Consider the following 23,911-nt stretch of genomic DNA (forward strand, 5'->3'; position numbering starts at 1 on the left):
CTTCCATTTATAAACTTTATTAGAGAAAATAACTCTTATGTAACCCTCCAATACTTTAAGATACTTACTATATTTCAACCAAAATATTAAACCTCTTTTTCTCCTATTTTGTCATGTGATGTTTGATCTACTTCTTTGATTTTATATTTGTAAGGCTATATTGTATTTTCCTTTCAAATTATAAAGGCAATACAAGCAAAAAGCCAAATAACACAGATGTATAAAAAAGAGCCAGCAATCTTTCCCAGGGTAACCAATACCAACACACTGGTTTATATCCTTCCACACTTCTCTCTATGCTTACACAAACCACAAAATGAAGAGTCCCGTGTATGTCAACAGCCCAGTATATGCCTCTCCGCACTTTTCTCTCACACATCCTCATGCAACAATGAAATTATACTGGTTACAATAAGCTATAACTTTTGTGTTTTACTTGAGCATTCTTTAGGTCAAAAGTTATAGCAACTAACTCATTTGTTCTAACAACTGCATAACAGTCCATTGCATTATCTACCCAAGTATTCTGCTACTGAAGGGTATTCAAACTGTTTCCATTTTTTTTTTTCTTTTTGGCCCTACAATCCATGTAGCAATAAACATCCTTGTTCAAATGTCCTTACATATTGGTGATTTTATTTTTGTATGATAGTTTCTGTAAAGTAAGATTTGGCATTACTATGTCTCAGGGACTATTCTAAATGTTTTACATTTATTATCTCATTTAGTCTTGACACAACTCAATGCGACATTATTATTACCCCTATTTTGAATATCGTAAAATTTAGGTAACTAAATTGCCCAAGGTCACTAGCTAGTAAGTGTGAATAAGTGATTTCAACCTAAACAGTCTGGCCTCCAAATCCTTGCTCTTAACAGGACCCTTATCCAGCAATTGCCCAATTACTTTCCCCAGAGGTTGTACCCACTTAACAGTCCTTCCATGAGAGTTCCTCTAAACCATTCTAAGCCTTCCATTGTACACCATAGGATGGCTTATCTAACGACAGAAATCAACTGGCAGTGTGCTTCTTAGGTGCACAAATCCTATCTTGTTTGTTTCCAAACACAGTTGAATGTGTGCCCTACAGTCAGAAAAGCCTTTTACAATATGGAATTTGGTTACTTAGGGGATTGTCTCTCTCTTTTTAGGCTCCTCTTAGCAATTGGGATCAAAAAATGAATATGTATTGCTAGTGAATGGGATGCAGAATACTGCAGCTGTCTCTGCTAACAGCTTCCAGCGTTATGCTTCGGGAAAGCAAACACTGGGAATTTTCCATTTATAGTTTATGTTATTTAAATTCTTACTTAAAAATTCTCCAGTCTTTTAATATTCACGGAATGAAGTAATTCTTCCTCCTCCTCTCAAAGCCAAAATTCCCAAAATGATTACAATTAGAATGGCATACTACTGTTTTTATATATTTCTTACGAATTTTATTTACTTTTCTCAAAAGTGTTTCAATATACAACAAAGTCTTAGGGACTTGAGCAAAGGGTGAGGTTTTTATTAATCAAGTAAATAAACCAAATTAAACTCAGCAATTTGTAACTGCTTTTCTTCGCAAGAGTATATCTTAAGGGCATGTTATTACATTTTGGCTCCTATGGTGAGAAAGAAATATGAAAAGAAAAATGCTAAACGCCATCCTGAGATCAGCATCGTATTTTAGGTGAGGAACAGTCAGAGACACATGGGATGATCATAGAATCCTGGGGAAAAAAATTACTGCGGTTCCCAGGGCTTGTGCCGGTGGTGGTTTGGCAAAGAAAAAATCCGGGTTTTATGCCTCAAGAAAGGCAACTGGAGAAGCTCCAAAGTTAAAGATCTTAAACGCTGATAACAAATACTGTGCGGCTGCAGAAACACTACTGATCTAGCAAATTCTGTGGATGACTTAAGACTTAAGGTTGAGTTGGCACTATTGCCCCTCTGGTAGCAAGTTGGCATTATGCAAGGATGAAATGATTCGGTCTGAAAACCTCTTGCTTTGAGCAAAAACTGTACCAGCTGGAAAATGAACTGCTTAAGAGACAACAGAAAGAAGTTGAATGGGGTGTAGTGCTATTCTGGAATTTTGGCTGTCACAGAAGGTGCCAACATGTAAAACTGCCTCTGTGGTTGTGAGATTTAGAAACTTGGGGCGGCAACTTCATGGCTCGGGTAAAATCAGGTTAGTGAAGAAGGTCAGCTTTGGGAAGAGTGAAAAGTGGTCAGAAGCAGCTAATGCGTACATTTGAGCGAAGACTGCTGAAATCTGTAAAAGTTAACATATTCTGCATTAACTCATTTCACACACCCTCCTCTCCTGCGAGGCAGTTAGGTATGGCAAGTATGACTGGATCTATTTTATACTGGAGGAAACACAATGGAAGAAGGAGAGGCTATTGTAACTTGTCCAGGGGCACACATTTAGTAGCGCGGTAGCTGGCTTTCAGGCCTCATATTTCGTTGGCTTAGTAGCACACCACGCTTGAGTGTGAAAGGAGCAATGTCAGGGCCAGACGATAGAGTCCAGAAAATTCCTCTCTCCAAAGGAGCAAGGGAGCCCTCCTGAAGCCTCTGATGGCTGAGCACCACGGTAGGTCAGAACCTGCGGGATTAGGACCACCGTGCTGATGGATAGCTCTGAGCGGCAGGGCGGAGGCGGGAGAAGCCCTGCAGCGGCTGAGGTGAGCCGGAGCGGGCAGCTAGCGCCTGCCCCGCCACCTTCCATCAGCGCGCCGCGCTCCAGGCTCCGAGCCCCGCTCGCCCCCGGCCCGCTCTCCCCAGGCTGTGACACTCACTCACGGTCTGGGACACCTTCAACTCCTGGTTGAGCCACTGGCACAGGATCTCCGACATGGCTCGGCCCGCGCCTCCCACCGCAGGCAGGTGCCAGGAACGCGCGGGAAACCCAATCCTCCCGCCCGCGTCCTCCTGTTGCCAAGGGCGACCCGTTGCTAAGGAAGCGCCTCCAGGCCAGAGCTAAGGGAAAGGCTGGGAGAAGAAGGGCGCCAGAGCCCAGCCGAGGAGTACAGAAAATCGTGACTTGCCCCCTGCTGGCGGGTAAGACCTGGATGTGCGCAAGCGCAGTGGGCTTCGAAGGCCGGGAGACAGCGGTGCGGACCCTCAAGAGCGCTAAGTTAGCAGGAGTGGGGTGCGGAGGGGCGAAGCGGGGAAGCTAGTGGACTAAGCAAGGGGTTCTTGGACAAGCAGAAAGAGAAGGAAAGAGGCTTGATTGAAAGGGAATTTTTTTCTTCCTGTTTGTCTCTTAAAGAAACCTATGGAAGGTCCTACTCTAATGGCCAGTTTTAATTGCTACATTGTATGGGCTACCCAGACAGGAACAGAATGGGTCTTATTCATCTTTTAATCCCAGAACTGGTATAGGTCCTGACCCGCAGCAAGCATTCAAGTTTTGTCGGTGGTGGTGACAGAAGTAACATTTAGGGTAATTCACATCTTTATATTGTTTTGAGAGGTGAATATTTAATGAGCTTCTTTTCTGGTCAGTTTTGCCTTCCAGGTAATATTTTTAAATTGTAGTTTGAGAAAGACTCTCACCTTGCCCAAACCCGAGTCAGCCTCCTCTGAGCCCTCTTCCCTCTGAGCCCTCTTCCCTCTGAGGTCCCACCTTGAACTCTGTCCTTGGCCCCTTGGTCAAGTTTTAGCAAAAATCCTGCTGGGTCAGTTTAGTGAAAATCCCCCACCCATATCTGATCTAATACCTCATCCCTCACCCTTGATAGCTGATCATTCTGGCCTGTCTTCAGCAGGGATCCTGTCAAGTCAGTTTAGCCTTTAGCCCTGCTGTTTCCTCTTAGTAGTTGTCCCCCCATAGACTCAACCCTGCTCCTTGGCTGTAAATCCCCACTTTTCCTTGTTGTATTCAGAATTGGGCCCCAACTCTAGCCCCTACTGCAAAACCTCACTGCAGTAGTCCCTTGAATAAAGTCTTCCTTATGGTCTTTAACAATGGTAAGAAAATTTTCCTTTAATAATTTCTACAAGTTTAGATAGAATAATGGGAAAAATTATATACATATACAATAGTATATATATGTATGTCACAAATATAAGGAATTTTCCCCCCCAAAAGCTTGGATACATCAAATTATGATTCTTTTAAACTGTAAGAATAATAACAGTAATGTCCTAATAGAAGAAATGTCTTTTAAGATTAATCTGAAATTGATCCATGTGTCCTGATTGGATAAAAGTTTAGTACTATTTCACTGTTGGCTTTACTTAACTTTGAAATCTCCTATCCCATGAGTTTCCTCACACCCAACACAGCAGGCATAACTAAATACAATGGGAATTCTGAGGGAGATTTATTGCCAACAGAATTGGAGCCTGATGCATTTGCTATGTCTCACATTAGAGTTATCCAAATTCAGGAGACTATAAGATTCTAAACAGCCTCTACAGCTTGGGGGAATATATCTAGTAAACCTTTATCCATTGGAAATAAGTCATCCCTGAAAATGCTTCTAAGGGATGAATACCTGCCTGGAAATGACCTCCAAGACACTCCTGTTGCTTGTCATCCCAGTAGTATATTTAAACTGAAGACTAGTGTTACACATTTATTAAGAAGTTCCAAGCTTTAATTTCAGTCTATAAAGCCTGGGGGATAGAAACCAATGTTTTCTAGATTGCTGAGAAAATTGCTTTTGGGGAAGGATGTAGGTGAGGGTGCATCGAATTCCACAGCTGCACCAGAAGAGAATGCCTGAGCTCATAAACCATCCATAGATATGTGCTATTATTCGCACGTCAGAGCAAAATATTTCTGTGCCCATCTGTAGGAGCTGTTTGGTTGTTGTTTGTTTCAAAGAGTTATTTGTAGTCTTTGTCTTTGGAACCCAGGTCCCAGTCTGCCAATGTGGTATTTTGGAAAAGAAGTTTTTATACAGAATTTAGATAAATGAAGAACAGACACTACAAAATTAAGGCAAAGTCTTTCATTTCACAAAAAGAACATGATAATTTTTTTCAGTTCCTAAAGCATCCCAGTTGAAAGTGATCTGACATTAAAATATTAATGAAAAATTTGAGCTATTACTGAAATACATGCATTTTACTGTGTGCTTTTTCTTGAAATTGCTAGTTTAGTTATTATTCCAAGTTTCCCATTAAATCTATTGTCTTTCCATTGAAATCCCAGCTCTGGGCAAGGTTTCTAGCACTGCTCATGTTGGTGTTTTGCATTAATATGATATGTGACTTGTTTGTTTCCCCATGTGGAATCAGTTGGGAGAGGAGATGATTAAAGAAATGGACAGTTTCCCATCTGTTCTTGAGATGGCATCCTTACTGTTTTTTAATTAAATTTTTAGCGTATCTGGATCTTGCATTTAATCGTAACTATCACAGCAATTTTAAAACTAAATTAAAAATTTATTTTTTAAAACATTACCTGTCATTTATTTATAAATCCTTATTTATTCTTTGTGAATAGTCAAGGATGGATTACAAAGAGATATTTTGAGACCACAAGTTGGCTTGAAAAGTCCTGCTGTGTACCGAAATGAAATACACCTTATTCTTTTAAAAAATAATTGTAACATTTTTTCATAAATAGAATTTTACACTATCGATAAAGCCCAAGCTTTGGAACCAGACACACCTGGCTCCAGATGTTTGCTTTTGATCCAACTAGTTTTTTGACTTCGGAAAAACTACTTAACTTCTGAGGCTCAGTTCCTTATCTGTAGAACAAGGACATCAATATTTGTTTGACAGAGTTATGAGGATTAAATGAGAAATTGTACATATTAATGTCTGACTCATGGTAGATGCTAAACGTTTCTTTCCTTTTCTCCTGAGGCTCTATGAATTTTTCCATTACATTGATGGTTGGCTTAGTTTTGAATAGTTTAGATTTGCTTATAATATTTCAATAAGTTTTTGAGACATTTATTTCATAAATCTGCTTTGATTTTATTTATTACTAATTCAATATTTATACATACATAAGTATATATACATAGATGGATTTTTAGAAAATCTTATTTGGTCCTCTACATATGTCTTGCATGCATTTCTTCATTTCTCTCTCATCACCTTAGATCATTCTCTCATTCCCTCTCCTTGACATGTTTTGCAATGTCCTTCATCACTTTATATTCATTAATTCAACAAATGTTTCCCCTAGTGCCCACAATTAGCAGCCAAGCCAGATTTCCCTGTCTCTTCCCCTCCAGTCACTCTCTGCAGCCAGTCCAGTTCATATTCCCTCTCTATTCTTCAATTCAGACACTTTCATGAATTTCACAAGAGCAGCATTTACTGACTGTGGGATTTGACCTCTTAAAAGAATATGTAATTCCTATAGTGGATCATGTCAGAATTCTTTAAAAATGAAACAGTGAAGAATACAATGGAACAGAAAATATCAGAGGGCATTTCATGTAGGGAGGGTGAAGGTGGGGTGGGGCTGGAAACATTTTTGGAGCCACTGTCCTGGAGGAAAAAGACCCCATTGGAGGTTCTTTACAATCTAGCTTCAATTCAAACTTAACTGTAAGCCACAAATTCCCTTTGCACAACTTGCTCACATTTCTTTACTATATCCCACTTTTCCCATCTCTACATCCTCTCTTTGCAAAAAAGGCAGCTTCCTATCTCAGCCAATTCTGCCTGTCCTTCAGGGTCCAGCTCATCAGTTACCACCTTCACAAAACCTCCAATTCTCTCCATCATCCCAATCCCTTCTCAATTCTGAAAGCTCAGAATAAGTGCTTTCCTTTCAACTTTCATCCAAGACACCTAACTCTTACCAACTACCCATAACTTGGCCAACAACTCAGTTTTGCAATCTTCTAATGGCTTTCTCAACACATTTTCAAACAAGTATTGATTTAGGTTCATATTATTTGTGGCAAATAACTATAATGCTGTGAGAATTTAATTCTATTTCCAAATTCTTGAGGTCTTTTCTGTTGAAGCAGATATGACTTTTTCTTTTATGTGTCATATTTTCCAGGCCACATGATTTGTCTTATATATGAGTTGTGCCTTTCTCAGGCAAACACTTAAATTTTCAATCTTAGAGAGCAATCAGATTTGAAACAATATCAAGTTAAAAACAAAACAAGACAAATAACTTGGTACCATATGAGAAAGAGTGAGTCATATGTTCTATGACTGAGATAAGCCAAAGTTTATTTGTCAGAATTCTTGCTTTAATTTCTTATTTTCCCATATTGAAGTTTTCAGAGAAACCAAAACACCTTTAGTATCTTAAATTTAGAGCCATGAATTCATTTCTTACTTTTTCCTTCCCCAGAAAAAAAATAACCATTGCCAGTAAACCCTTAGTTTCGCTGAATGTGATCAAATTATTCTTATTGCAACATTGCACTTGTGCACATAGGCCCACATCTTTATCTCTCTCATGGAATATGCTTTAGAGCAAACTGGATCTCTACATGTGCCAAGTTTGACAACTAACTCCACTGTAGTTTCTCTATAAATGAATAATTTCCAGAGAATTACAGTTTTGATTAATTGAGTAATTCTTGAAAGTCATTATCCTCTATACTTCTACTCTTTTTTTAAAAATATATTTATTTATTTATTTATGGCTGTGTTGGGTCTTCATTGCTGTGTGTGGGCTTCCTCTAGTTGCGGCGAGCAGGGGCTACTCTTCGTTGCGGGCTCCCATTGCAGTGGCTTTTCTTGTTGTGGAGCACGGGCTCTAGGTGCACGGGCTTCAGTAGTTGTGGTGCACGGGCTCTAGGGCGTGCAGCCTGCAGTAGTTGTGGCACGTGGGCTCAGTAATTATGGTTTGCAGGCTCTAGAGTGCAAGATCAGTAGTTGTGGCACACAGGCTTAGTTACTCCACGGCTTGTGGTATCTTCTTGGACCAGGGATTGAACCCGTGTCCCCTGCATTGGCAGGCGGATTCTTAACCACTGCACCACCAGGGAAGTCCCTATATTTCTACTCTTGATGGGATCTTTTTTTTATTATGCTTCCAATTTTCCATATGCAGATAAAGACTTATCCTGTTATTTCTGAATACTTCTGGCAGTCTAATCTTCCTTCATCATGCTATTCCTTCCTTATACATTACAAAACTGCAGTGGTTCCCCACCTCCTGTTAAAAGTATATGCCAGATTTTCCAGACACTCCAGAATCTCTAATTCCACACATTCCATCATGAATAACAATATACTGTACCAATTCCTGACTCTTCTTCCTGACCAATTGCACCAAAGCCTACTCTTTCATTCAAGTCAGATTTCTTTCTTAAAATTATTATTGACAGCCCTAATTGGCAACCTTTTCCTCTCAATTCCAGTGGGCTAAAATGTACCAGTAGAATCTCGGATATCTGAATACATGTACTGCTTTTCATTTTCAGATATACAGAACCTAGAAAAATCTTCACAGACCCAAACCTAGAACTGTCAAAATGCTCACTCAGTAAATATTGTGGGGTGAATCTATGTATGCCAACAGGATGTTTAACATGTACCACTCATTTTAGCACCTATATTTATGTTGTATAATTTGTTTTTGTTCTGTGTCACAGGCTAGGTCCCATTCCTCTGTACTTAGGACAATGATGATCACAAAGGGACATGTGAACATAGGAATTGCTTCTTCCCATGTTCTGCTTCTGGTTATGACCATGACGGAATTAAGAGTATCATGCTTCCCATCCACTGTAATCAATTATAAAACTAGAAAAATATATAAAGCAAGTTTTCAGGCAGTGGACATATAGTGCACAGTCTCCCCAGATTTCTTCCTGGGGGATATTTCCTGACTGTGACTTGAAGAAATGGACACTAAACAGAGGGAAAATGTCTCACTAAGTGGAGGAAACAGAGATTGGAGTTTCAGGATGAAGAAGCAGCTGGAATTTATGGGATCGAATAATGGAGTAGAAGAAGCTATGTACAGAAGTAGCTCTAGAAATTAGCTCAGTGTCTCCTTGGATCTGATCAAAAACAAGCCTTCCCATGCACAGGGGGATTGGGAGCTGATTGGAAGTTGCACACTTCTAGAAGTGACTGGAGTTTCAACCAGCTAAAGTGGAGAAACCTCACTAAAGACTCTGAAAATTAGGTTGAGAACCCAGAAAGAGAAGATGTCTTTCATTGTAGGGATACTTTAACCATAACATAAGAGTTAACAAAGCCTAAAAAGAAATTCTAGTAAGATAAAGTTGATTATCCAATAAATTAACTGCCAACCAGAAAAAAAAAACCTTAATCTTTACAGGAAGACAACGAATTTTAGAGTTTCAACAATGTAGCATCTTTGATGTCAAACAAACAGTCAAGAAACAGAAAAATGTGACCCATAATCAGAAAAAAAAAAAAAATCAAAAGAAACAGACTCAGAAATGACACAGATGTTGGAATTAGCAGACAAAGACAATAAACAACTGTACAAAATATAAATATTTTAAGGATGTAAATGAAAATATGGATGTAATATGTGAACAGATACAGAAGCCAAGCAGTGCAATGGAAATTAGTTTTTAAAAAATAGATGGAAGTTCTACATCTGAAAAATCTTTTTTCTAAAATGTGAAATGTATTGGATGGACTTAACAGTAGATTGGAGACTTTAGAAGAAAATATAAATGAACTTGAAGTAAGACACTAGAAACTATCCAAACTAAGCACAAAGAGTAAAAAGGTCTGAAAAAAAAATAAACAGAGCTCCAGTGACCTATGGAAAAATATCAAAAAGTCTAATATGTGTGACTGAAGATTCAAAAGAAGAGAAAAGAGATACTGGTGCAGAAAAAAGATCTTTGAACATACAATGGCCATTTTCTGAAGTTGATTAAAAATATATATACATATACAATTATAATATACATATAATTTCACAAACAGGAAAAACACAAAGAAAAACTACACAAAGGCTTATTGTCAAATGTCAAATTGTCAAATTGCATAAAGATAAATGATAAGAGAAAACCTTAAAGTACATAGAGAAGAAAAAAATATTACATACACTAGAGGAAAGCAATGAGAAGAATGACAACTGATGGGATTAAAGAAATGCAAACCAGGAGACAATAGAATATCCTTAGAGTATTGAAAGAAAAAACCTTCAACCCATAATTCCATATCCAGCAAAATTAATCTCTCGACAATGAATGCAAAATGAAGACATTTTCAGATAACAAAAGCTGAGGAAATCTGATACCAGCAGACCTGCACTGTAAGGATGTTAAAGTAAATTCTTCAGGCTTAAGGAAAATGGTACCTCATGGAAACTCATATCTACATAAAGGAAGGAAGAACACTGGAAATGGGGAATGTATTAGTTAATAAATATGAAAGACTTTTTTCTTGTCTCCTATTTTTTAAAGGCAATCAATGAATGCATGTACAATAACAATGTATTTTGGTGTTTATAATATATATAGAAGTAAATATATATGCCACCAATATGGCACAATGAAAGAGAGGGGAGTAAGTAGAACTATATTATTGTAAAGTTCTTAACAATAACTTAAGGTACTGTATAATATAAATTAAGGTGTATGTTAATAAATTCTGGTTACATATTTAACCCCTAAAGCAACCCACTAAATTTTTTAATGATATAGCTAAAAAGCTGGTAGAGAAAATTTAGGAAAACTAAACAAATACTTAAGTCAACAGCTTGTAGGAAAAGAGGGAAAAAGGAATAAGAAAAAATGGGACAATTATAAAATAAGTAGCAATATAATAGACTTAAACCCAAATGCATCAATAATTCCATTGTACATGAATTAAACAATTAAAATACATAGATCATCAAATTCAATTTTTTAAAAAAACAAGACCCAAATGTATATTGTTTAAAAGAAATGCACTTTAACTATAGAGACACAGATAAGTTAAAAGTAAAATTGTAGAGAAACACTTTATTATGTTAACATCATTCCTGAGAAAGCTAAAGTGAAATCAATTTCTGACAAAGTAGACTTCAAGACAGGAGTATTGCTAAAGTTAAAGAGATACACTTCATAAGATTTTAAAAGTTAATTAATCAAAAATATATATAATAATCCCAAATACCTAAATGTAAGGCCAGATACTATAAAACTCTTAGAGGAAAACATAGACATAACACTCTCTGACATATACCGCAGCAATATATTTTGTGATCCACCTCCTAGAATAATTAAAATAAAAACAGAAATAAACAAATGGACCTAATCAGACTTAAAAGCTTTTGCACAGCAAAGGGAACCATAAACAAAATGAAACGACAATCCACATAATGGGAGAAAATATTTGCAAATGAAGCGACTGACAAGGTATTAATCTCCAAAATACATAAACAGCTCATGCAGCTCAATGTCAAAAAAATAAACAACCCAACTGAAAAATGGGCAGAAGATCTAAATAGACATTTCTCCAAAGTAGACATACAGATGGCCAAAAAGCACATGAAAAGTTGTTCAACATCACTAATTATTAGAGAAATGCAAATCAAAACTACAATGAGGTATCACCTCTCTCTGGTCAGAATGGCCATCATCAAAAAAATCTACAGACAATAAATGCTGAAGAGGGTGTGGAGAAAAGGGAACCCTCCTACACTGTTGGTGGGAATGTATACAACCATATGGAAAACAGTATGGAGGTTTCTTAAAAAACTAAATATAGAACTGCCATATGACCCAGTAATCCCACTCCTGGTCCTATATCCGGAGAAAACCATAATTCGAAAGGATACATGCAACCCACTGTTCATTGCAGCACTATTTACAATAGCCAAGACATGGAAGCAACCTAAATGTCCATCGACAGAGGAGTGGACAAAGATATGGTACATAATATACAATGAAATATTACTCAGTCATAAAAAAGAATGAAATAATGCCATTTACAGCAACATGGATGGACCTAGAGATTGTCATACTGAGTAAAGTAAGTCAGACAGAGAAAGACAGATATCATATGATACCACTTATATGTAGAATCTAAAAAAATGGTACAAATGAACTTATTTACAAAACAGAAATCGAGTCACAGAGGTAGAAAACAAACTTATGGCTAACGGGGGAAAAGGAGGAGGATAAATTGAGAGATTGGGATTGATATACACACTACTATATATAAAATAGCTAACTAATAAGACCCTACTGTATAGCACAGGGAACTCTACTCAATATTCTGTAATGACCTATATGAGAAAAGAATCTAAAACAGAGTGGATGTATGTATAACTGATTCACTTTGCTGTACACCTGAAACTAACAAAACATTATATATCAACTATAGTCCAATAAAAATTAAATATATATATAATAATCCTATTTGTCACACAACTAATAATAGAAGCAAAAACTGGCAGAACTAAAGGAAAATTAAAATTATATAAAATTAAAATGAAAAGTATATAAAATTATAGTTGAGACTGAAAATTTACTCTTAATAAAGCAGATAAAATATTCTTTAAGGATTTAGAAAACCTGAAAAAACACTATATCAATCAAATTAACATAATTGATATTTATAAAGCAATATACCTAACAATACACATTCACTGCCCATTTTGAAAGGAAAGAGCCATTGAAGGCTGATTAACTACACGGTAGTACAACTAGAAATAGAGGTAGTATAGATTAGGTTGACTCTCTGATGACTTCAAAAATCACATGGAGAAAGTTACTTTTAATTTTTCTTCTCACTATGAATCTGTATTTTCATCACGATGCATTAGGTTCTACACAGTTAAGCTCTCATTGATTTTTCAAACTTCATCTGTTCACATTTTTTATTGGTACCTTTCAAATATGTTATCAAAAATTCCCATTTCATAATCATTTCCCTAGATTACTAGAAGAAAAGTTTATTGAATTATGTGATATTTTTAGGTCAAAGGAAATCACAATACTAATTTTATAGGAAATACGGGATTAGAGGGAAAGAAATATGATATCTTGGCAGCATTTCAGTTATCCATGTACTTCATGAAATAAGCTATAACCATACTACAGTTACATTCCCTCTTGATTCTTTATTTACTTTTTAGCTTGTTTTTTTGTTTGTTTCGTTTTGGGTTTTTGTGAAGGGAACTTCTCTGAATGGACAGAGCAATAACATAAAAAACGTTCTTTGGAATGGTTTATAAAACCAAAATAATAATTCCCTTTCATTTAGCAAGAATGAAGGAAGGATGTGTGCTCCATGCTCCAAGTGTGATAATGATTTCCAGACTCTTGGATTTTCCAGCTGGTAATATTTCAAGAGCAAATTTGAAAGCCAATGTCAGGTTGCCAATTTTCTTTCTTTCTTTTTTTTTTTTTTCAAGTAAAAACATAAAAACAAGCACCATATCTTCTCTGGCCATCATTTCACATAGGAAAGAATGTTTTACACCAAAAGAAGTAAGAATCAGAAAATTTGAGAATGAAGAACAGTACTTTAAACTGAATAGACTTTATGAAAAGCCCACAGTATGTTATAATAGACTTGCGAATGTCTTTATAGATTGGACCTATCGTTGCCAAACTCTGTCCCAGAACCTGATACCTAGGTACCACTTGAATCTGGATCCTCAATCTCCATGGTATTTACAACCTTTCCACATTGGAATGCTGGAAAGCTGGGAGGTTTGTGTGTGTGTGTGTGTATGTGTGTGTACATGTTAAAGGCAAAGTATCTGTGGGTACTTTTTTCAGCCTTAGCCAGTTTCTTTTTTTTGAGTATTATCTATCTTTCTATGTCCTCTAAAAGAATAAATAGAGGGTTAAATGTTGGGGGGAATATTCTTAAGGCCTACATGAAGATTACAAACTTTCATAGAATTTGAAGGTCTTCTCTAGGATCAATAGACACCACAGCCACAAACTTTACCTGAGCATTCCACAAAATTCCACATAGTAGGAGACAATTGCCTTTAATAAGTCAAATCCCCAAGGAGATAACAGTTTACCTTCAGATTATGTGCCACCTTGGAGACAGCTGAATTCTTGTACTACTAAACTGGAGGTTTTAAATCATGCTATTTTGAATTGCATCAGGAAGTCCAATCCAAAGTAAGGCCTGTATTTGCTCTGGCTACTAGTAATTTCCATACATATTCTTACATATCTGATCTAAGCATGTGATTAAACTTTCAAATCCTCTAAAAGTTTGAGAAGACTGGCTAGAGCCATGCAAAATAGATCCAGACATTTAAATGAAGCATGAAGTTAACGTCAGTCTTCTTACTCAGTTATCATCTACGGTATTTCACCAAGTTAATAACAGGTTTTCAAAAATGTTATTTATTCCAAACCACTCAGATGTGAGGAAGGCAACTGTGATGAAGTTATAATGAAAACACATCGATATTTGTTAAGAAATTGATTTTTTATGCTTAATTAGTTTTTGAAAAGTGGAACTCAGTGTCCAAGTACTATTAATAATTTGATATATCTACCAGATGGAACTCTTCTTATATTAAATTCCTGCTGGCTTGCCAAATAATTCCTATTAAAGATACTTAGGGTGTCTCCAAAGACAAGGCAGGATTTTAACAGCATCAGGAAATTAATGATTGTAATGTATGCTAAAATCGTGATGATGTGAAGACCAATAATTATATTAAGTTCCATTGCTTTGAAAGTAACATTATTTCGTTAGTCAAGGTGGAATTTTTATTCTGACAAAATGTTCATGAGGACAAGTCTACTGCATATGAGTTTAAATAAATTGTCAGTAGAAAATGAAAATATGTTATATCAGGAAGTCATATCCAAAGAATGGATTCTATCTTTGCCTCTTCATGCTAGCTACTAGCAATTTCCATACCATATTCTTTGATATGTGTATCCATATACATATATATTTATATGTGTGTGTGTATAAAACCTTGCATAAAAAGTGGAAAGAGAAGAAATCACTGTGCTTATTTCTAGTACAGGTTGAAAATGCAAGAGTATTTGGAAGCACAGAATAGACTAACATTACATAAGAAGCCTGTTAAAATATAAGCCCAATGTCTATCACATAATTCTAAAAGCTGCTTTTCTTTGAGTATTTAAAGTTTTTAGAAATCAGGAGCCCTCTCTTAACCCAAAGACCGTTGGAAACTTAAGGGATCACATCTTAGACTTTATTCCACTTACACCATAGTTTTATGTTAATTTCTTTAAAAAGATTAGCAGAAAATGGGATGCAGGAAGTTGTAGATGAGCTGAGTGTAATGAAAGAGATAGTAATCCTGGAAATGGAAGCGGGGACTGATAAAGGGAAGAAGGAGAGACAAACTTTTATTCCTTGTGAAATTTACATAAGATTAAGTCTGATCTTTAGGGTGAAATCTGGGGTCAAGAGATGCTACATAAGGGAAAAGTCAAACAAATTCTGGTTAAAATATAATATTGGGTTGGCCAAAAAGTTCATTTGGGTTTTTCTTTATGATGTTATGGAAAAACCCAAACGAAATTTTTGGCCAACCCAATATTAGGACTCCCAGAATTGATATCCACTTTGAACTACCATGAATGACTGCATGGGGTGTGGGGCAGGAAGGGAGCCAAAAGAACCTTCCGACAAGGAATGGGCAGAGAAACTCAAAGGTGAATGATGTAATATATCTCTTTTCTCCATTATAGCCACAAATACAAGAGTGAAAGATGTGGCAAGAGAGGTAAAAGTCAAGAACCCCAATGGAGAAAAAAGCTGTTAGTTGTTTAAAAATTCACCCAGTTACAATTTGATGTTGACTTGGCATTTTTCTCGATGCCTTACTCATATTACGGAAATAGCTGATGAGGGAGAAGACCAAAGATGGAAAATTTGATATGGTGTTTTCCTTTTGCCAAAAACATCAATCATGTAATTATTATCAACAACAACAAAAATATGCCAAGTGACCGAATTCCTTTATATAATATGAATCCTTGCAACTTCTCACAGTTTCTCAGTGAATGTACCATCTGACCATGCATTCCCCTCCAAACCTGTGAATCTATTGACAGTTTAGCACCCAGAGGTAAGTTGGTTTAACCAAATTTAGGGTTCTAAAGCTTCTGCAAAGTGGAAGAACTGAATCTGAGCCACTGACATAAAGCCAGTAGCCTCAAAGTACTCCCTCATGGGCTAAAAGATTCCACCCACCACCTCAGAGAAATGCTGAGAAAACTTACATGTTTTTGTGTGTTTTTTAATCTTTCAGACAGCTGGAGGTGTGGGCAAAGTCATCCAAAAAAAAAAAAAAAAAAACCCCAAACAAACAACAACCAAAAAACCCCCAAAGCCTTAAGACAATACACTATGTGTCAGATTTTCATTTATACAACCTGTGTGGTGGTAGAACTGAAACAAACAAAAAATATAACATAAAAACAAATGAAAGGCAGTAAAACATGATATGGTCCAACAATAATACATTCTGGAAAAGGCAAAACTATGGAGACAGTATAAAGATCAGTGGTTGCCAGGGGTTTAGGGGGAAGGAGGGATGAATAAGTGGAGTACAGAGGATATTGCAGGCAGTGAAAATACTCTGATACTGTAATGGTAGGTACATGACATTATGTATTTATCAAAACTCATACAATGTACAACACCAAAAAATGAACCCTAATGTAAACTGTGGACTTTGGGTGATAAAAAACAAACAAAAATCCAAACAAAATAAACCCTTTCCCCACACAATATGTACTTGAAAATTAACCAGAGGTGTACACGTGCACACACACACACACACACACACACATGCACACGCTTCTATATAATTAGTGCATCAGAGACAAAATCACAACACAAATTACAAAATATTTGGAACTGAGAAACACTTAAAGAACTACATATAAAAAATTGTGGGCTGTAACTAAAACAATATTTACCAGAAAATTTATTTCCTTAAATATATATATTAGAAAATAAAAAATTTGGAAATCAATGTGCCTAGGCCTTTCTCAAGAAACTGGAAATTAGAAATGTTTTTTAAAAAAGAAAAGAAATAATGTGTTAGAATTGAATTTATTTTTAAAAATGGAGCTGATCAAATTAGAAGTGTGCATGCCTATAGTAAGGTCTCTGTGACTGTGAGTTTTTATTATAGTTACTTAATTGTAAAGAGGTAATGGAAACATTTTATCTACTTAGGGTCTGGAGATCTGTTTTCTAGTTCTTTTTATTTAAATGACTAGATATTGTGTCACTTGGGTGATTCACTTTGCTCTTCTGGACCTTGATTAATACTTAATTAATGTAAAATGAAGAATCTGGAGGAAGAGTCACACCCAGCTCTTCTGGGATTCTACTTTTCCAGGGCTCTCGGGGAGGCAACACTTTGCCTGATAGAAAATTCAACGTATAGAGACTATTGTTGTCAAATGGACCGCTAGTGCCTGCTTGGGAGCCTGGAAAGTGAAACAGTGAGTTCCATCTACACAGTGCACAACATTATTATTATGGTTAGTAGTAGCAGTGATGGTGGTGGTAATGGTAGTAGTGTAACATTTATAGTAAAGATGACTCTATAGCTACTATTATTTCTTTCCAGTGTGGTCACAATTAGTTCATAACTAAATTCTCAGCACTAAAACCCAAAACCTTTCCTCTCTCTACAATATTTTCAGTAAAATTTATAACTCTCTTCCAAGGCACTTTATAGAAGTTCCAAGTTGCTGCTAAGTGTTCCTAGGGCAAAGTGGCTGACAATTGTCTTGTTAAATCAGTATTGTGTTCAATTACTCGAGACTCTGGTCTGAAAAAATAATCAGGCAAGCTCTTTCATTTTTCTTACCATGAGAGTAAAATAAGAATCTTTCTTTTTCAAAGTTAGAGAAAAAATTCACAGTGCGTTTTTGCTCATAATGTAGAAAAGTCTTCCTTCACTTTCTCTTGCTCCTTCCCTTTTGCCACATTGTAAAAAAGATGAATGACAGCTAGGAACATGATACCAGTGGACCTACTTTTTCTCCCCTCTCTCCTATCTGTTCTCTCTAAACCAATGGTTCTCAGTGTATTGTCAGAGACCCTTCCAAGGGGTCTGTAAAGTCAAAATTATTTTCCTGATAATACTAAGACATTATTTGCCTCTTTCATTCTCATTCTCCTATGAGTGTACAGTGGAGTTTTCCAGAACTATATGACATGTAATGTCACAGCAGCTTGAATATGGAAGCAGATGTGAGAATCTAGCTGTCTTCTATTAAACCAAAGGTTAAAGACACTTACAAGAATGCAAAACAATGCCATTCTTCCCACAAAGTATTTCTGGCTTTGAACATATGTTTTTCATAAAGATATGTTCTTTATGTTAATATGTCAAGGGTGTATTATTATAATATATATTAATGTACTATACATAATTTTAATGTAGCATTTATTTATATATTTATTATATAAATAATAATTATATTTAAATTAAACTAAGAATTATTATATACATTTATTATATATTTAATTTATTTTGATATATATTAATAACTAACTTATATAGTAAGTGAATAATTCTCCATTTTAATCTCAAAGGTGGTAAATATTAATAGATACTAATCCACATGAACAAAATTTCTTTATAATGTTAAAGAATGTAAAGAGTTCCTGAGATCAAAAATTTGAGAACCACAGCTTTAAGTAGTTCCTTCTGTAGCAAAGAAGAAAAATAGAAAATAAATGAACCTAAAATCCAGAGAAAAGGACAAGAGGCACTTAGATGCTGAGCGAACCCCAAAAAAGAGGATAATGCACTTGGAAAATTTCTCCCAGCCTCCATAATTGTTTAGACTCAATGTGAGTAACAAATAAACTCTTTAATTCAAAATCATGTATGAGATTAGGCTGGGATGAATAAAATAAAAGAAGAGTTAAGGATAAGTGCGAAAGGGATCAAACTGGACTCTAGATTTTTAATGCTTTATAAGGCAATCTTACTGCTTATCTTAAAATATACTATTTGCTTAATGCTCCATGAATCTGTGTGTTTTAAATGCCTGGGTTGTTGTATGTGTAGCATCTGTGAACATGGTTTAAAGTTTACTGTTCAGAACATGTAGCCCTGTCCTCCAATTCTGGATGGGGATGGTAGCGTAGCCTGTAAAGGTTCAGAGCAGAGATTCTGGAATCAGCCTGGCTGGGTTGAATCCTAGTCTTTCAAGTTACTTAGTTTCTTCATCTATAAAATAAGGTTGATAACAGTAGCGACTCTGCCATGGGGTTGCCATGATGAAAAAGTGAGTTAATATTTGTGACTACTTGATAAGTACTTAGCACAGTGCCTGGCCCACAGTGTGTGCCATATGCATGTTGAATTAGCAAATAAGCATAACCAGAGCTGCCCAGGTTAGATGCCAGGAAAAAACAAGGGCCGGGGCTGTGAAGCAAACACAACCTGGGGGAGCAGATCGGAGTGAGTTGCTAAGTAGGAAAAACAGACAGCAGCCTTTGGGGTTAGAATGAGTGGGCATAGACAGACCCCACAGCAAGTCGTCAGAGCTCAAGGAGCCAAAGAGGCTTTAAATGAGGGGGCAGGGCTTGGGTTTGGGTCAAACACACTCTCATGAGAACTGTTTCACGGAGACTGAGCGTCGTGTGAAGGGCCGAAGGAGGCTTTGCCCCTGCTAGCTGACTTCCCAGGGCCAGAGGCACCACCCTCTGAACCCAAGCATCTACTCCTCTAGTTATAAAAAATTACCACCACCGCTTGATGGCAGTATGTTCAAAGCACGCACATCACACCATTTTCCGTTACTAGATCATTTCCAAATGCTATCCTAATGCACTGAAAAAATGTGTTTGAAATATTCTGAGATCCAAAGAAGGCAGAGACTTTTTTTTTTTAAGTCATGCCACATTTTTCTTTCCAGGGGAAATTTAATTAAATTTGAAAAAAGTGAACTTTGATTTACCCTGGCATTTATATTAATCTGTTCTAATCTCATTAAGAAATCCAAATGCTTTTGAAAACACCCTTGTTAAGTATTTTATAATAATTAAATTTTAATTAAATGTACTATTTATTTAACTAATCTTGTTCAAAAATTGGGCCTTGCTAATATATATTAAATGTATAACTCACAGTTTGGCATGTATGGTTGTATACATTTTTTTTTTAAACACCAAAGACTTTTAACCATTGTGTATTCAGAAGTAAATACTTGGCTTAATATTTTAAAGTCAGACACAATTTAATTTCCAGTAATTAAATGCGTCACAATAGCTAAACTTCAGAGTTGCAACGGAAATCCATTTGTTTCTATGAAGCTTTAGATAGTTGAGGTAGGAGGAATTATTCTCCGACCACAAAGTGCCTATAGTCTTTTCCACCCAAATACAGGATCAAGTCACCATCTTTAAGCTTATGATATAACTCCAGAATTGCAGGATTAAACTTTTGGAGAAAGATTAACTTTCTAGTATGCACACTTCCTGTAGCTGGAATCCAGTAAATGTACAGATAATGATTATAATCGGAAGGCTTCTTCTAGAAGCAAAGTAGAGGAACACAGCCTTCCAAAAGTTCCAAGCTGATTTCTTCTCGGTGCTATTATATAAAAGAACGCTGATGCTATGTACTAGGGAGTGGCTTGTTTTCCTTCTGTTCCTCTTTAAGAACAATAAGGAGGGACTTCCCTGACAGTCCAGTGGTTAAGACTTTGCCTTCCAATGCAGGAGGTGCAGGTTCAATCCCTGGTCGGGGAGCTAGGATTCCCACATGCCTTGTGGCCAAAAAACCTAAACATAAAACAGGAGCAATATTGTAACAAATTCAATAAAGACTTTAAAAATGGTCCACATCAAAAAAACAATCTTTAAAAAAAAAAAGAACAATAGGGAAAAGTTAAATAGGTATATTTGCTTTCGTTGGGAGAGGAACTTGAATTGAATACTTGTGCTTTGAAAGTGACATCTCTGCTGAGCGCTTGTGAAGTGTTTTGTATGTATAAATTTTTAAGCAGCCTCTGGAACGAAGCATAAGAAATACAAGGATTATGCAGGTTATGGGCACGCCCCTGATTCCTTCAAGAGCAAACTCTTCTAGAGAGTTTAATAATGAATTCGTAACACCTGAGGACAAAGTCAGTTTCGTTTCTAAAGGAAGCTTTGAAAAAGGAGATTTTTGAGGAGAACATTATGTCTTCTTTCCCATTCCTTTCTGTTCCTTGGTTGTCCTTTCACTTACCTCCTTGCCTAAGGGGTATTCATTCATTTATTCAACAGATATTTGTTGGGTACCTATTCTATGGCAACCACTGTTTTGGGACTGGCTGACAGTGTTGAATTTTACCTGGGCCTGGAAAACAGGATTCTCCCGGACAACAGTGAGTATCTTTGAAGAGAAGATCCCCACACATGCAGTAAGACCTAAGGAATCAAATTCTTGTCTTCAGGTCCAGTAGTAGTGAAATAAGTCCTAAAACTGAGTTCCTCTGATGAGTTTATTATTAACTTCTCTATCCAAAACTTTATTCCCTTTCTTGTCTTACCCCTATTCCCCTCAGGATTGAAGAGTGTTAAAGAAAAGTGGGGATAAAAATGAAAGGGCCCTGTGGAGCCCTCCTGGTACAAAGCACCTTTGTGCCCCACATTTCATGTTTGTAGAAAAAGGCATTAGTCTCCTAGGTCTTCCCTGACTTCCAAAGAGCAGACTAAGCAGTTATTAATTAGGGAAGTGAAGGAATGCAGAAACAAAGGGAAAGCAATCAAGCAAGAAAAGGAATGATAGCTTAAACAATAGTTCAGCAATAAAACAGAGTCCTAGTTCCTCAAGGGATATGCACTACAACCTGCCATATATCTTTGAGTTGTTCTGCAGAAACTAAGACCCCCTCACGCAGGTGGAGGATGGTGACTACATGCTGACCACTAGCACATAGACCCCAGACTGGAACCAGAGGTTTGATGATTAAGATTCCTGAAACATCACCCTATTACCTCTTACCTCACCACCAACCAATCAGAAGAAAGTCCACCAGCTGCAACGCTCACCCCAAGTGTTGCCTTTAAAAACCCTTTTCTGAAAGTCATCAGGGAGTTCAGGTCTTTTGAGCATGAGCTGTCCATTCTCCTTGCTTGATGCCCTACAATAAACACTGTACCTTCCTTTACCATAGCCCAGTGTCAGTAGATAGGCTTGGCTGAGTGGGGGGCAAGCAGACCCAAGTTTGGTTCAGTAACAGTAGTTCAAAGCCAAGGCTTTTGACTTGCAAGGGCCTGATATATATATATATATATATATATATATATATATATATATATATATATATATATATATATATATATATAATATAATATATTATATTATATATATTATATAATATTATATATTATATTATATATTATATATATATTATATTATTATATTATTATATATATAGAGAGAGAGAGAGAGAGAGAGAGAGAAATGCCTGATGGTCTTGCCACCACAGACTAGATAAAGACCTTACTAGCTTGAGGGTAAAAGGAGGATGAATAATGGAACACAAACAGGGGAGTCCCTGTACCCTGCCCCTCTATCTCTTGCCTGAGGTTGAGTCCCAGTTGTGAGTGAGGTAAATGATAAAACCTTTGCATGTGTTTGGGAATCTGTGATCTGAGAATATCTCACTTCTTTTGTGGAGCCCCCCAAAATCCCAAACTTCTCAGGTTAGCCCCTTCCACTCCTCCCTGTTCCCTCACACCCAAGCATGCTGAAGCAGCCACAGAGGAGAAATGGTAGCATAAAATGTTCAGGCAGAGAGGGCTGAGGCTCTCTCCCCATAACCTCGCCCCACCCACAATATACACAACCCAAAAAAGAGCAGAAGAATGAACAAAATTTCTCTCCAGCTTCTGTGTGTTGGGAGGAGGTGTCTGGGAGTGAGCTGCAGTTCGGGAGTGGTCTCCCAAGGTTGAGGAGAACTCAGTTCTTCACAGGCTGGTTTCTGCAGAGCAGAGAGAGAAGGAGCTATTGCAGCAAATACATTGAGACTCAGTGGAGGAAACCAGATGGGACAGATGCTGATGACCAGGCACCAGAAACCTCTCTCCCAGTGATGGTAGGACAGTGCATGAGTTACAGTTTAGGAATCTTCTGGGGAGAAGAGGAGCAGGGGGATTAAAGGAGGAAGCCCTGATTTCACTGAGTTCATACAAGAAATAATGGAAGCAAAATCTATATACCCTGAATTGATGAGACTAGGTTTTCTACAATCAGATGAAATACAATCTTAAATAGAGATTAAGCTGAATATGCGGTCTGAAGTATCACACTAGTTCCATTATTTTATAGTATTAATTATTCTTAGTATTAATAAGTAGTGAAGCCATCCCACCTTAGAGTGCTGTTTCTCTGATTCTATATTTTGTTTCCCAATATCTGGCAGAACTTCTGGTACTGATGTTCAGCTCTTTAATTTTGGACATTCAGTAAACATCTTCTTGTTTGGCTGTTAGTCTTTTTGTGTCTTCCTCATGAAAATTCCCTTTGGGTATCCCTTCACATTAGCCAGAAGGGGACCTGTGCCTGCTAGTCAAAGAGAATAAAAAGTTCTAGAGTTGCACCAGTGTTATTTCACTGTACAACTCCAAGGGGTGACACTTATATTGATTCTATGTAAATGGCACTTTCTTGAGTTGGGCAACATGAATCTCACCACTCACAGTCCACCACTCTGTAATGATCTGGGTATATTCCCTTCCACCCAGCATTTTTGTATGCATACTTCATACTCTTTGTAAACATTATTTTAATCCTTGCTTAATAATTTTAATATATATGACATAATTTACATAGTTTCTTTATTTTTTTTAGAGAAGTATGTTTACAAGATTCTGCTATTAAAAAAATAAATGTATAAACGTTCGCATGTACAATTATGTCTCCACATTTTGAGTTGTTGCTTTAGGATAAATTCTCAGAAATAGGTCAAAGGGTGTGGACATTTTCAAGACTCTTAACACTCAGCTAAAAATTGTTTTCCAGGAATATTGTTCTGATTTACTCTTCCATTAACTGTGTATGAGCGC

The 23,911-nt window shown here is 36.7% G+C and overlaps 1 protein-coding gene across 2 annotated transcripts in view; it reads right to left on the reverse strand.

Annotated features, from left to right (window-relative positions):
- Nucleotides 1-22,137, reverse strand: part of SPEF2 (sperm flagellar 2) — a 209,393-nt gene extending 187,256 nt beyond the window's left edge. For both annotated transcript variants that reach the window (XM_082453670.1, XM_082453669.1), the window contains exon 1: nt 2,791-22,137. In XM_082453670.1, the coding sequence (XP_082309796.1) occupies nt 2,791-2,848 (58 nt within the window). In that variant the 5' untranslated portion in view covers nt 2,849-22,137. The remainder of the gene's footprint in view (nt 1-2,790) is intronic.
- Between the last annotated feature and the right edge of the window lie 1,774 nt (nt 22,138-23,911).

Source organism: Balaenoptera physalus, assembly GCF_965194825.1.
Source record: "Balaenoptera physalus genome assembly, chromosome: 3".
NCBI classification, from domain to species: Eukaryota; Metazoa; Chordata; class Mammalia; order Artiodactyla; family Balaenopteridae; genus Balaenoptera; species Balaenoptera physalus.